The sequence below is a fragment of the Dicentrarchus labrax genome, unplaced genomic scaffold (assembly GCF_905237075.1).
Source record: "Dicentrarchus labrax unplaced genomic scaffold, dlabrax2021, whole genome shotgun sequence".
Classification (NCBI taxonomy): domain Eukaryota; kingdom Metazoa; phylum Chordata; class Actinopteri; family Moronidae; genus Dicentrarchus; species Dicentrarchus labrax.
In genome coordinates this window covers 4,508,902-4,523,429 of record NW_026136709.1, presented here as the reverse complement: position 1 = coordinate 4,523,429, position 14,528 = coordinate 4,508,902, and the positions used below count along the sequence as shown (strand labels likewise).

The window sequence follows — 14,528 nt, the reverse complement described above, 5'->3', positions numbered from 1 at the left end:
TCTTCAAATCCTTCTAATACTTCACACGTATTCTAACGTTTTAAACTTGCGAAAGCAGTTCAAAATGGTGCAAATGTCTCTTACAAGGCACATGCAACGACATCATGTTTTGTACCACCTTTATAGTAGTTGTCAGTGGCATACACGGTAGATTTGACACTCCTCTTATTTGAGAATGGACCCTTAAAGCTGCAGCAGGTAACTTTTAGAAAAAATGTAGAAGTGTAGAAACTTTCACTATATCCTGACAATAGTACATGAGACAGATAACCTGTGAAACAATCAGATTCCCCTGGCTCCTCCTAGCAAGAATGCACCAGGCCTGTTGAGACTCCCAGGTCGTCAAATACCCACAATTTGGGTTGCTGGCTTGAAGATAGTTGATTGATGAGTCTCCTGGGAAGGAGTCTTAACAATCAACTATCTTTCTCGGCTCTGATTGGTTGGCTTTGTTCAGGCCTGGTGGATTCTTGCAAATAACATCAGGAGCATTAGGAGGAGTCAGAGTAACCTCATTTTTTATATATAGTTTTTGTCAGCAAAAAAAAAAAGTACCTTCTGCAGCTTAGTACAGATGAACATGGAAAAACTTTCATTTTTCCTTCTTTTTAGCTCTTAAATTACAAATGTACAGATTCTCTGGGCGGTGTTCACAACAACAGATGTATACTTACGGTTTCATGTTAAACAGATCGCGTACAGCCACATTGGCGTTGCACTCGCGGTTACGATTCCGCTCTGTGAACAGCTTGTCCTTAGTCCAGGTCATGTGAACCCGATCGGGCCCACTTTCGGCCTTGTCGTTTATCGCAGCGTGAGACGCTGTGTTTCTGTCATGGATGAGCTGGGCCTAGAGAGAAGGGAGAGAGAAGGATGAGGAACTCGAGTACTGGCCAGGAGATATTTTAGGGGAAACACAATATGAAACACAACGGAAGAGACATAAAAATAGGGGTGGTGGTAACAAAAGAACAGCCTGGGCGCTAAGAAATGAACGAACAAGGAGAGGATGACAAAGAAGTGACGAGGATTCAGAGTCCAAGATAATGCTAGAAAGATAAAAGACAGCTATTAATGGAGAGGAACAGAAAGAACATTTGGGGAAAGTTGAAAGGAATCAAAAATAAATGGTGTAAATGGTGACAGATTGACCAGTGAACAATTACAAACTGGGACAAAGGAAATAGGGAAACCAACAACTTTTCTTCTACATGGTGATGAAAGTTGGGTGAAACCATGCTAGAGAATAATGTGAATAATACAAACCTGTTAAACTGTTAGTACGACACACACATACATTACAAAAGAACAAATACACAGTGGGCATTATCTCTGGGCAGGATAAAGGTCCCAGGAAGGGTTGAACATTGATGGGTGACAAGAACGGAGGTGGTGGTAAAAATGAACCAGACTTGGAAGGTATGATGTCAACTCCAAATTGGATACAGGGCTTCCAAAGATTATTACACATGCTCAAAATATGTTACTTAAACAACTATAAAGCAGGTCTATAAACCTATGATGCAGGGATAGTGCAGGGTAGCATAGCAGAGCAGAGCAGGATCAACATACATCTTTATAACAATAAAATAGAATTTGGTTGTATTTGACAACAACTTCCTTCACTTGTATTCCTGTGATAGAGTACAATGTCAACAGTTATATAACGACAGCCAATGACAAATGATAACAATATATTATGGGTTTATTATCATCTGTCATCATAAAGATATGGATAATGGCCTCTGTGTTCATTGGTACCAGCTGATATTTGATAAATACACCACGGATCGCCATAAAACAGCAGGTGACATGTTACATTATTGAATATTCAATTTTGTATGTCTTTAAATATGAAAGGCTGTGTAGTGCACACTTTTTAACACACTATGGTTAAGTTAAAATAAAATATAAAGAGAGCACAGTATTGCCAAGTCAGACTGGTGAGTATACCACTCCTGGTCTATAGCTTGAATGTGCTGCAATGTACATCCTTTAATAACAGTAAAATGACTGAGAGGATTTTGTTGTTAGCTCAATCAAATGAAGTCTGTTTCTGAAACATGTCAGACTCAGGCTTTGTGCTCTTGGTCTGCTAACATTCAGCTCAAAGATCAACTGAGCTTTAGTAGCTCTGAGCCTGCAGTGAAGCTTTCCAAAATGTTAGAAGTTTTTAAGATCTCATCAGTTTATAATATTAACACAATGTTTGAGGTTTCTAAAACAACACTGTCCACTCACATTTTTTGGGGAGGTGGGGATGAGGTGGGATCATGGAGGTAATGGGAGGTCGGGCAGCAGTTTCAGGGTGGCTTGTATTCACAAAGCAGCTCTTGATGACAGTAATATACAGTAAGTAGCACTACTGTTGGGCTAGTCTGGACTGTGTTTAAAGTGTCAGATGTAGAAGATGGATGCATTCTGTAATCGTGAACCAGCTTTTCTTTCAGGGCTATTTATAAGCTTGTTCGCCAGTGACCTTTCCCAAACGGGCTAATTTACCACTTAGCACTTATCAGATTTTACACTGCTATAATAAGTGGCTTGTAGTCTCAGGCTGACTACACCTTCACACTGGTGCATTCTATGTAGACCAACTGGTTTTGGCCAGCTGGAGCCGGTCCAGAGCAGCTCTAGTACCCTGAACTAATACTAGTACATAGTTGTACTGATGCTATGGTTAAGCTGACAGATACAGTGCCAACGCTTCTGTTAAGATTTGTTATTAAAATCAGTGCCAACATTCACAATAGTCTCTCCAGCACTAATAAAATCAACTGTACGTTTTTAAATATTGATTATACTTTTTTGGTATCACAGTCTGATGTCCACACTAAAGTGACTGAGATCAAAAAGTCTGACTCAACACTTGCACATCTATTTTTGACATCTGGTAAATGAGTCCAAATTTCATACCATGATGATAAAAGTCATGAAAACAGTCAAATGCCGAGCAACAGCTGCAGCCAAAGATCGAGCTTTGTGAAGACGGGCCCGTGAGTCTAACAGTGAGGGACAGTGGGGTTGACAAAATGGACTACCTCGTCCTCCTGAGTGTCCTCCATCGGTGAGGACTGCTGGCTGAGGGTCAAGTTCTGGGCTGCACCCTGGTTCTTCCTCCGGATTGAGCTACGCGATTCGTCAGTGATACTCTGAATCTGAGCCGTGCAGCGTGGCCCAGAGAGGCGGATGAACAAGGAAAGGGGCCAATAGTCATATAACGCAGCGGTAGGCCAGATTTGACTAATATACTAGGGAGATTGAACTATGGAGTCTGTTATTAATGGAAACAACTCAAAGAGCTTAGTTTACATTCGGTACAATCTGACCTGTAGAACACACTAACAGGGAGAAAAATGAATGACATTCACTAACTTGAAGATGTTTATGTGCTGATCTTATTAGTAGCTAACAAAAATACTGCCTTCTACTGTGTTGAATTGCAACTACAGAGACAAAGCGAGTGTGAGTGCGGGGTTGCGTTTAGGTAGATGGAGTGTACATTACCTCTCTCTCCCTCTCTGTCCTGGAAAGTTGCATCTGTTTCAGCATCTGAGACCTCTGCTCCATCACCAGGGTCTTCTCATAGGTGAAGGCTGAAATGTCATTATCATGCTGCACAGGAGAAGACAGAAACACTGTCATCAAAACAATACGAAGCAACGGGAATGCAAAACCTCTGCCAACGTTGAACAACGCTGTCTTTCAGGTTTGTCTTACTGTTTGGGAACCAAAATAAAGACGTCTTAAATTTGAAATTAATATCAAATTATATTCACTGGGCCTTTGTAGAGGGTTGTTTTGCCTCTAGATTTTATCCAAATCATAGATCTCTTATCACCAAATACATGACAACATAAATAACAACAACTGTAAAACAATTGAATATTCTTTATTAATAAAGGCCTTTAAGAGTAAGAAACAGGATGTAAGGCAGCGCTAGTCTATCAAACAAAGTCTCACCATCTCCACCACTTCCACTTCCGCATCCAGTCGCAGGTGGTAAAGGAACATCTGGAGATCTTTCTTCATTTGGATACTGTTATCATCCATCTGGGCCACAGTGAAGATGCGCATCTTACACTTCCTCCACACCTGGAGAAGGGAAACACAGTTATAGAAGGAGGTGGAATGTAAAAACAAGAGATGGTAATGGTTAGATTAGCGGGGCAAAGCAGTACAGAGGGGAGGGGAGGAGGGATGACAGTGATGTCAGTGTCAATAAGGGAAATTTTAGGGTAGAAGATAGATATGCGAATATAAAACCCAGATTCTGGGCATTCATATTATGCAAGGAATTAGAAATATGAAAAAAAGAATTGTAGAAGTTAAAGACAACCTCAGACACACACAAACCTTGTGCTGTCGCAGAAGGAAGGGCAGCAGCATCAGCAAGCCTCCATCGTGAACCACCCACCACACGTCGATGGTCCCCTCCCCCAGGCGGTCCAGGTTGGTCGGGAAACTGTCCACATTCTTAGCCACAAGCAAGGCCTGATGGGCCGCTGTGGTCTCCCGCACCATCTCTGGATGGACAGAGGAAGAGAGGGAGTGTCTATGAGAGACATGGCCTATTAATCACTATGTGTTGTCTATGAGACATTTAGTCATTGCCATGTCAACTGAAGGATTGCAGAAGCAGAAGTGCAAATATGCAACGTAAGATGCATTCAATTCTATGCATTTTTAAAAAGGCTTTCTTTGCATTCGGAGTGTTCATTGATTTCTACTTTCAGTCCCCCACTCTGTACCTATGAAATTCTTCCATGACTGTGGGTCATTGGATTGCCTCCAGGTCCCAGGCCAGGCCATTAGGACTGTGTTGTGCTTCATGCCTCCGAGCCCCGCGGACTGGATGAGGTGGGAGAAGCCATCTCTAATGTTTGACGACACCACAACATGGCAAAAACCTTTTGTTCTCTCTGCTGACATGGAAGATTTGATGTTCTGGACAGAGAAAGGAGGCAGGAATTGATACGGACCATTGAGAAAAATGTGTGAAAAAGATGCCATGGCTACTCAAGGGCAAATAATCTCTGTTTAATTCTACAGTACTGATCCTTGACCGAGCTTAACCCCAACCTCAAAATTAACATTTGGCACTCTCATTAGTATCCCTCCAGGAAAATTCATAATGGTGGGTCTGAACAATGCCCATGAATACATCAGTCTGTGTAATCTGGAATCCAGCTTCTGCACATGATTGCTTTTGTAGAAAAAGTAATCCTCTGATTAAAAATGCTTTTGAGGACACAGTCAAATCAGGTTGCAGAAAAATAATTAGTTTGGCCAGTAGATGGCAGAGTTCATCTGACTGTAAATCCTGACAGACAACAGATTCACTCGAGTGATGAATTTCAAACTCAGCCCAGAAAGAAAGATATAATTTAGTTGATATTGACTACAACACTTAGCAATGGATGCACAGAAAATCAATGAGGAAGTATAAAACATGTTACATGTGACCATGAAATCCCACTTCTGGTAGAACAGGTTTGTATGAGTAGTGCAGAATTGGGGGCAATTTCCAGAATACCTGTTCAGCCGTCTTGGCCTCAGCATCTTTGGTGAGAAAGGTTCCCTCTATAACATTTCCCACTATTGTGAGGCCTTTCCCTGCCTTCAGCTGAGTGGTGAGGGACAGCAGTCGAGGGTGTTTGACTACTTGATCTGAGTCCAGGTCTAGGAGCACCAACAACTGAGGCCTGGGTACATCAAGTGAAAAAGGAGAGGGGGAGTCAGACAGTATTACTTTGCAGGGTGAAGGAGAGATTTTTATATCCTTATATCTCAGAAAGTTCAAAAAACAGCAACAAATATCAGTGTGGCACACACCAGTGCAAAACAACCAAAAACAAATGTACTCTGTTGTAGTCACACATTTCCGATGCCTTTAATAAATGAAAACAAGTGCCTTATAAAGTAACACCAGTGAGTAAAGCACATTAATTTCTTTAGAGTAGGCGTGGCAGAATTATTACAGTATTACTGGTTCACACTCAGCTAAGCAGGGAGACTTTAATTGGAGTAGAACAGGGACCTTACAGTCCTACAAGTACATGTTTAACAGAGGAGGGCCAGGAAGCCTTCAATGAGAACCATCTGTATAATTGGAAACATCACATCCCTAAGTAGAGTATCCACACTGAACATGCCAAGAAAGTAAATGAAACTTGTTTTGGTTTTTTTGGACAGGCAGTCTGCAAGGTCAGCCAGTGCGAGCCTCAGTATAGTGTGAAGGCTCGTCAACCTTTTCTGTCAGATTAGGTAGAGGACCAAGAGATTAATCTAAATGCACCCTCTGTGTCTATTCCTGTCTCTCTTTTGTCCACCGCAGCAGTGACAGGTGGCACTATGTCACACACACACGCACACACAATATACTGTACCTCCAGTTTTTAGTGTGTGGTGGAGCCTCCTCAAGACGGATGAGGGCGTAGCGTGCTGCGTTGAGTGACAGGCCACGGATGCCGTCTCCCCACTCCTTCTCTGCCCTAAAGCCAACAAATGATTGATGTGAATTAAACAACAAGGAGAAAAGAAATGAGAACACATGCACAGAAAGATAAAATCCAAAGCCAGTGGGTGGATCTCAAGAGTCTTACACTGTTTTCATAACTGTTTGGTGTGGTTTAAAGGATTTCTTGTGTGTTTTGCCGATTTAGTGCAGTTCCTTTGGGTCTGTGAGAACATTTTCTGTTGCAATACGTATCAGAAATAAAATCCTCTACTAGTAGCATTTTGTTAAGCTCTTGGTATAAAAGAGTTTAAAACTCCACATTTTGAGATTTTATTTTGAAGGATTACACTGTCCTCACTGGCGGAGAAGAACACTTAGTTCCTTTTAAAATAAAGTGGATGAGTCTTAAATGCATGCTTGCTAATCTAAAAATGTAATTCACTGTGTACCTATGAACAGAATGACTGCATACAAAGTCTTTCTTACCCTCTGTATTCGATGTATTTGTAGATGCAGCCAGCGATGACCATGGCTACAATAGCATAGTACCAGGAAGAGATGAACATGAGAGCAAGGCACAAGCTCATTCCCAGGAAGGACAGAGCCCTACAGGAAGAAAACACACGCTTTACAACTCCGCTCCATTAACTACATACCCATCCCATTTACAGAACTGTTTCAGGTTTTCTGCGCATTCATGGAAATGTCTTAATGAAATGAAGCCAGTTCAGAATGGACTGGATGGATAAATCCACTGTATTGTCCTTAACCTTTGTAGTGGAAGTAATCTCTGTAAAGGCCATCATCACACAAACCTCACAGAACAGTGTGTCTCTGGGTGTGTTTGTGTGTGATTCTTGGTGTCCTAAAATCTTGATAAGGAAAGCCTCAGCCAGTTAAATAAACCTGACAAGTTTGTTAAGTGCAATGCTTTGAGACCCTCAGATTAACCTCAGAGACTTTCAATATCTTCTTCTCTCACTGGGTGACGGTAAATATAGAGTGTGCTGCAGAGGGACAAAATACTGCAAAACTGAATCATTCATCACCCACCAGTGGTAGTATTTGAAGCGTGGTCTCCAGTTAGGTGTCCGCAGCAGGGTCTGAACCGCACAGGCCAGGTTGACAAACAGGTAGCACATGAGGAAAAACCTGTGGAAGGAAGACGATAAGTGAAAATATGCGCTCACTTATCATCTGAATCTCCACTTTATGACCGAGTGTAAGAGGCTTTAAGAAGCCAAATACTTGAGGGATTACAGACTTTATCTGCTGATCTGATTTTATGGAAAGAAAGTAAAGCAATACACCTATGCAAACAGATACTCACATGGAGAGAATAGGAGCCACGGCATCCAGGGAGGCGATGAGAATACCGATCTCACAGATCCCGGCAGTCAGCAGCAGAGCCCAGGTCGGTTCTCCATTAGCTTTCCCATGACCAAACACCTAACACAAACAGCCAGGTATGAACACTGAAGATCAACACATGAGAAAGAGAAGAGACTGCTCAGACTATATTTTTGTCTCCTGTATAACCACTCTAACCTGTAAGAAAGGTACGATGCCGTCTCGTGCGATGGCCTGCAGCAGACGTGGGGCGCCAGTCAAACTCTGTAGCCCTGCCCCGCAGCAGGAGAAGAACGAGCCAATAACGATAACCCAGGGTGAGGGCCAGGATAGTGTACCTATAACGAGGTTCCCTTTCACTGAGTCACCAAATCTGCAAAGCAAACACAATCATATACATTAATCAGAGCATATTTATTTATTCAGCCTTCAACATTAAGGTATTAGGACTGCGTATTAGCCAAAATCTCGCAATACGATACGAATCATGATACAGGCGTTACGATTCAGTATATTGCTATATATTATGATTTTTAAAAAAAACTAATTGTCATAAAGAACATACCATCATGTGCATAAAATCGGAGCATAATTTTTTATGCAACCACAACAGTGGGATCTGCATTTGTATGGATCACTGTGATGTTTTAGTGCCTTTTATCTGTTCTCAAGAGATGATACTTGCAGAGAAAAGGAGGAGAAAACAATACAAAACCTGTACTGTTTTCCTTCCAATTCCTTTTTATAAAATGTTTTTATATGAACATGTGAATTTAGCATACATGTGTGCAGTATTTTACAGGATGTCCTCTGTGTTGCACTCTTACTTGTCTCGTAGCAGAACTCCCTCAATGCAGGCACCGAATAGCACCACACAGGTGACATCTGGGAAGCACGGTTAAGGAGAGTAAATCCATAGACAAAGTTTCCTCTTTTTCATGTTGCTTTAAAGCTGTTGTATGTAGTTGTATTGGGCCTTTGCCAGGCTTTGAATCTTGTTCCAATGGCACCAAAACATTGCTGCCAACAACCTCTGAACCTAGCAACTGAGGCAACTGAGAGATAAACAGGCAGGGATATTAGGAATCATTATATCTATCATCTCTACCAGTACATGAGCTGATTAAGCGAAACATTTTAAACTACAGTTGTAGCCATGTGACGTGTTCTGGTATCAGTCAAAAAAAGGCTTAAGGATACAGATGAAGGAGGTGGTAGCGATAGCCAGGATGGTGCCGATGGGGATGGACTTCTGGGCATCTCGCAAGTCACCTGACCGGTTTGAACCAGCCATGATACCTGGAAGAAAATCCAACATGAAATCTTTAGAAATGGAACAAAACACTATGGTCTGCTATTTTGACCATAATGGAAACTACTACACACATACACTAATAATTTCCACATTAGTCTGTGTTACATTTACCACAGTCTCACCTGTGACGGATGGGAAGTAGATGCCGACCAGCAGAGTGAAGAAGGTGGTGATATCGTTGACTACGTAGGGCAGGTAGATGTCCTGGGCAGGGTCACTTCCCCCAATGGATGGCAGCTTCTGGTCTTCTACCAACATACCCAGAGGGCCATACACTGACCACATATTTTCTACAAGAGACACAGAAACGTAATTAGACTCTAAATAACAAAGGCCATGCACTGTACAATACATGTGTCTCATCTTTCCAGTCATATCCAATTTATGCAATTCTAATACTGTTTGGTATGCAGAAATATTCAAATAAACAATGCAAAAGTAACACATGCAAAGAAATGGTATGGCATGGTTTTTGCCCCAAACTGCATGGGATTAGCATAAAGTGGCCATGTCTGTGAAGGGGAGTTAAGTAAAGGGGAAAGTTTTTATCTACAGACGCCACTGGTCACCTTCTATGGAGGCCGCCATAGTTGCAATCTGTAACTTCACCACTAGATACCACTAAATCCTACACAGTAGTCCTTTAAATACTTCTAAAAAGGAAATAACTGTGATACATTAGATCCAGCAAAAATCTGATATGATTGTCCATAGAATTAAAATTGTGATCCAGCAAACAAATGGTTGGTGCTAAGTGAGCACTGGTGCTTAAAGCAGATAATAGGGGGAAAATGATTAGAGGTTGTGTTTTTACTAGTACGAGCAGAGTTCTAGACTTCTAAATAGACAAATACTAAAACCGATCTGAATCAGAACAGAAGGCAAACTATTTCAAAGAAAGAAAATTATGGTCAAAAAGAAGCTATTTGAGAGAGACTGGGGAGGAACTAGAGAAAACATAAATAAAAGCAATTGGATAGGGAAGAAAACAAAGAGTAAAATAATCACATATGAAATCCCTCCTACACTCGCTTGTTCCAGATGCTCCACAAGAAATATGACTATTTTGTCATGGCCAACAGTTACGTAACATGAGGAATGTTCTGAGGTTGCACTGTATGTCATAAAACATAGCAGTTTCCATGACTGTGTAAAATCCTACTGAAATGTTAGTATTTAACCAACAAGCCCCTCCATTTATCTTGTGTAATAATTTCAAAGTGCGAAATTTGGCAGGTTTTAGTGGAGGAGACTGAGTGAGAAATTCTGCATAATTTTGACAAATATACACAAGCTGTGTATTAGGCATTGGAAAAGTTCAATGTATGAAATAGGTGAGGGATCTTTTTTAAAAAAACAGTTAGCACAGTGCTCCAAAAACCTCCAGAGGAAACTGTGTCCCAACCTGAAATAACTCCGCTGGTCAGTCCGGGGATTCCCTGCACGTTGGTCGCATTGTTTTTGGTGAAATACTCGTCGCAAGTGGCGTTGAATTCTGGCCCGTCACAGAAGAGCTTCCACAGCTTGGTAGTGACCGTCAAGTTATCTATAATCTCCGTCTTAAGACAGCTGTCAAAGTTTTGGTTCTGCAGAGTGCGATTCCCTAACATGCAAACACTGTGGAGGAGGAGAGGATAAGGAGACATTACACACTACTCAAACTATTTAAATGGCAAAAAAAAAAAAATATTGCACATTAAAATGGAATCTTCATTAGCAAATATGCCTGGCTGAGAAATCTAGCCTGCATCATATGGTTCAACACAACATTAGAGGTTACTGTATACTGGACTCACGGAAAGTCCGGTGGCTCAAAGATGGTCTTGATGACTCCGGCATAGATGGAGAGAATGGAGAGAATGACACACGCCAAGAATACTAGGGCGAGCTTGTTGACATATTTCACCCCCACAAAGACGACCACGGCCATCAGTGCTAGGCAGCATGTGCCATAAACACGCATGTTATTTAGCAGGGCATCCGCCTCATCCTCCTTTTTCTCTGCCACAAAGATGGCCGCTTTAGGCACGATATAAGTCTGCATGGGGAAGGGTGAAAGGAAGGACAAGATAAAAAACAAATATGCACTTATTATTTTAAGTTAATAATAATGTACAGGTGTTGGACATACAGTAGATAGCCACTTTACAGAAGTTGTTTGTGCACACTGTTCACTCACCAGCAGAATCTCTATAGTACCTAGAATGTACATTGAGCCAGCGAAGGTTGTGCCCAGGTAGAAACAGAGACCTACAGCTCCACCAAACTCTGGGCCCAGAGACCTGGAGATCATATAGTAGGAGCCTCCAGCTGGGAGAAAAAGAGGGAGCACAGTTTAATCAGAAAAAGCAAACTAACTTCTCTTTCTTTGCAGGAATTAATGGAGAGCTTGCAGATGTTCTGATACATACAAGAAAGATCGTTGAAACCTAAATGTGCCTGAACTTCTCAGATAAAAATGTCGACAGGCTATAAAATCAACAAACAAGGAAGGGAAATTCTTTCTGATACAAATACATAAAGCTGGGAAGTAAATTTTGTTCAGCAACATTACAGCTGCAGCCAGAGCACATCAGCCTGCTATTACTCCATTCGATCATAAACTAAAATAAAGAGAGAAGGATAAAGAGAATAAGAATAAAGAGAATGCTAATGCTCAATAATTTGTTCTCTAATTATAATCCATCCCTTGTTAAACGTTGTGTGTCTTTGAGCACAAAAGTGTCTTACCTGGCACAACACCATTAGTAGCAATTGCACTCATGGATATAGCTGTCAGCATAGTCTGTGGAGAGAAAACGGTTAGGAACCACAGCATCACAACAAAACTCTGAAATCTAAAGAGCTCACACAGATGATATTTCTTTGAAATGTGAGTTCTTTTTGAGGCCAGTATCTCCTGTGAGGTTATTTTCACCATTGTATTGTAACAAGGGAGTCTGTCATGTAGTTATCATCCATTCAAAACCAAGTATGACTTTTAGGATTTTTCGTGCCCACAAACAATTCTTTATTTCCACAAAATAAATTATTTCCCAACAATAAGACACCTGAAGAGGTTAATCTAGTATTTAGCCTGTTAAAATACTTCTAAGGGGCTTAAGCTCTAAATCTTGGGGATTGGTAATGGATATGAGCTTTTCCGTGAAATCAGTCATTGTGGCGTAGGCCGTTTACATCAGCCTGTTACCTAATAGTGCTTCCGGATGAGAGAGAGAGGACGAGGCAGAGAGAAGGGCAGGGAGACAAGATAAGAGGAACAAAGACAAGAAAGGAGAGAGAGACATGAAAGTTAAAACTTAAAGGGTGATAGAAAAAGGGCGATGAGAGAGCATGAAGGTGAGTGAGTAGAGGACACAGACACTGACTAGAGGGGGGAAGATGAGGAGGAGGAGGGAAGCAGGGACAAGGGCATGACCATGATAAACCTTGCACTCTTTGCTGAGCGTCCGGTTTAGAGTGGCAGACAAGCTGGAGTAAAGCCAATTAGCTGACAATTTTACCTCCTGCTTCCACTGAAACCCTAAGCACCTATTTACTAGCTTGTCTTGACCACAAATGAATCAAATCATTTCCTGCTCTGAAGTACTGGGAGGCATGTCATCATTGCTGCAAAATGACCACACAATTCCCATAAGTCATGTGGACATGTGTTACATCACAGCCACCTGTCTTTTTGGAAACTTAGTGCTGGGAACTAATGCTGCATTCACATGGTCCCCATTCATTTTAGTGAATGAGAGCAGGGCAGTAAAATCAGGGGAGGCCTACAGAGAATACCAACAATGACACACGGCAAAGATAAAAAAAAATATATATATATATTTTAACTAGATGTTACGTAGCTCCTTCACACAAGGAGAAAACATTGGCAATCTGGACAGCGAGATGCTAATAATTTCAAAATTACATAAAATAATATACACAAAATAATTGTATTTAATCAATTTTATTCCATTATTTGTATAAAAAATAAAAAATAATATTAATACGAATAATACGGCATCACAAATGCATGTTTAGCGTGTTTGTTTCCCCATACCACCCACAAGGCGTTGTTCATCTGCCTAAATCCATGTGAATGCAGCCTTAGCGGAGCCAATATTTGCAGCAAATCTACATTAACCAAAAATATCCATGGACCTCAGAGTTAACTAAAACATCACTGACAGGACAATCGATCACCAAAAAGCTGAATCAATTTGCATTTAGTGCCTCATAATTCTTTAATGTTCCACATAAATTAGTGGGCTACACTGATTAAATCAAATTTCTTGAAATTTCAAACTAAATACGTTAGATCTGGGTATTTCCATTCGTGCTTTTATTCAATGATTACTCTAGTTTGGGGGTACTATGGTTAATAAAGTCAACAGCAGTGAAGTTATCTATGTTCACAAAAAGGTATTGCTCAAAAGTAATGCAGCCGTTAAGATCTCATTTACTTAAATCCCTCATGGTATCTATCACATTATAAACATAAGAGTATGGTTCTATAATAGTAAACAATGAGACTAATAGATGGGATGCCAAATAATCAGAAAATACCGGGTGAGATAATTTCTAGCTGATAAATTATTGTTCGATATCAATAGTAATTTATTTGAACTTATTATGCAAAAACGATTGATAGTATGTTTGTGAGGTTTTTTAATGAACTAATGAAATGAAATAAATGGATGAGTCAGAACTGTTGTTTGTTGTTGTTAGATTTGGTTAGAACAGAGATATGGAATATTAAATCATCCATCTTTGCCCACTACATCTCAGACTTTCTTACCCTCAGGAGTGCATAAACTACAGGTTATGAACTCGTTTTTAAAATACAAAAATTAGCAAAACTGTGACTGTGATTTGAAATATAAAACTGGCAGTCTCTTATAATAATGTAAATGCTGCAGCCTTGAGAATGAGAAACGAATCATACCATTCCTACCCCTATTCATTGAAAGGAGTGGATATAATGCTGATGTGAAAGCATTGCCCTATAAACACAATGCACCTACTGTATACATGTTGTTGAGCAATACAACCCAAAGAGCAGCGGAATCATGACAGGATGGAAAATATTCTGTGTGCACTGCTGTGTACTGGGCTAATGAGAGAGTGTCTGTACTCTCAGTGTCTCACTCTTTGTTTTTATCTTTGAAAACAGATCTACATGTCTCTCCTAGGGATAATCTGATTATATCCAATATTATTCAGCATTTCTCAGATGATTGGAATCTTTTTTTTTAACCAATTTCAGATAAACTAATTTTAAAATGTGCTACTCGGCTCTGATGTAGCTGCCTTTCTCTGTAGTCTGGCTTAATATCTAGCCCACAGCACTATGTAATTGGTTACACGCCACTGAAGGTTGCTGTGGTAGACAGAGAAATGGATATACTAAGTACAGTACTT

General features: G+C 40.6%; 1 protein-coding gene across 7 annotated transcripts in view; it reads right to left on the bottom strand.

Moving 5' to 3' along the window:
* The window catches only part of slc12a7b (solute carrier family 12 member 7b), a 61,859-nt gene that overhangs the window by 6,093 nt on the left and 41,238 nt on the right, over nucleotides 1-14,528 (bottom strand). For 4 of the 7 annotated variants that reach the window (XM_051410550.1, XM_051410551.1, XM_051410555.1 and 1 more), the window contains exons 5-23: nucleotides 11,856-11,910; nucleotides 11,305-11,435; nucleotides 10,922-11,163; nucleotides 10,531-10,742; nucleotides 9,248-9,415; nucleotides 9,011-9,109; nucleotides 8,638-8,695; nucleotides 8,009-8,183; nucleotides 7,791-7,909; nucleotides 7,514-7,612; nucleotides 6,947-7,066; nucleotides 6,390-6,494; nucleotides 5,537-5,705; nucleotides 4,752-4,947; nucleotides 4,357-4,526; nucleotides 3,964-4,095; nucleotides 3,508-3,615; nucleotides 3,042-3,158; nucleotides 675-850 (exon numbers count right to left, since the gene is read on the bottom strand). In XM_051410550.1, coding sequence (XP_051266510.1) covers nucleotides 675-850; nucleotides 3,042-3,158; nucleotides 3,508-3,615; nucleotides 3,964-4,095; nucleotides 4,357-4,526; nucleotides 4,752-4,947; nucleotides 5,537-5,705; nucleotides 6,390-6,494; nucleotides 6,947-7,066; nucleotides 7,514-7,612; nucleotides 7,791-7,909; nucleotides 8,009-8,183; nucleotides 8,638-8,695; nucleotides 9,011-9,109; nucleotides 9,248-9,415; nucleotides 10,531-10,742; nucleotides 10,922-11,163; nucleotides 11,305-11,435; nucleotides 11,856-11,910 — 2,651 coding nt within the window. The remainder of the gene's footprint in view (nucleotides 1-674; nucleotides 851-3,041; nucleotides 3,159-3,507; nucleotides 3,616-3,963; nucleotides 4,096-4,356; nucleotides 4,527-4,751; nucleotides 4,948-5,536; nucleotides 5,706-6,389; nucleotides 6,495-6,946; nucleotides 7,067-7,513; nucleotides 7,613-7,790; nucleotides 7,910-8,008; nucleotides 8,184-8,637; nucleotides 8,696-9,010; nucleotides 9,110-9,247; nucleotides 9,416-10,530; nucleotides 10,743-10,921; nucleotides 11,164-11,304; nucleotides 11,436-11,855; nucleotides 11,911-14,528) is intronic. The other 3 variants (XM_051410552.1, XM_051410554.1, XM_051410557.1) reach the window with 1 other exon arrangement.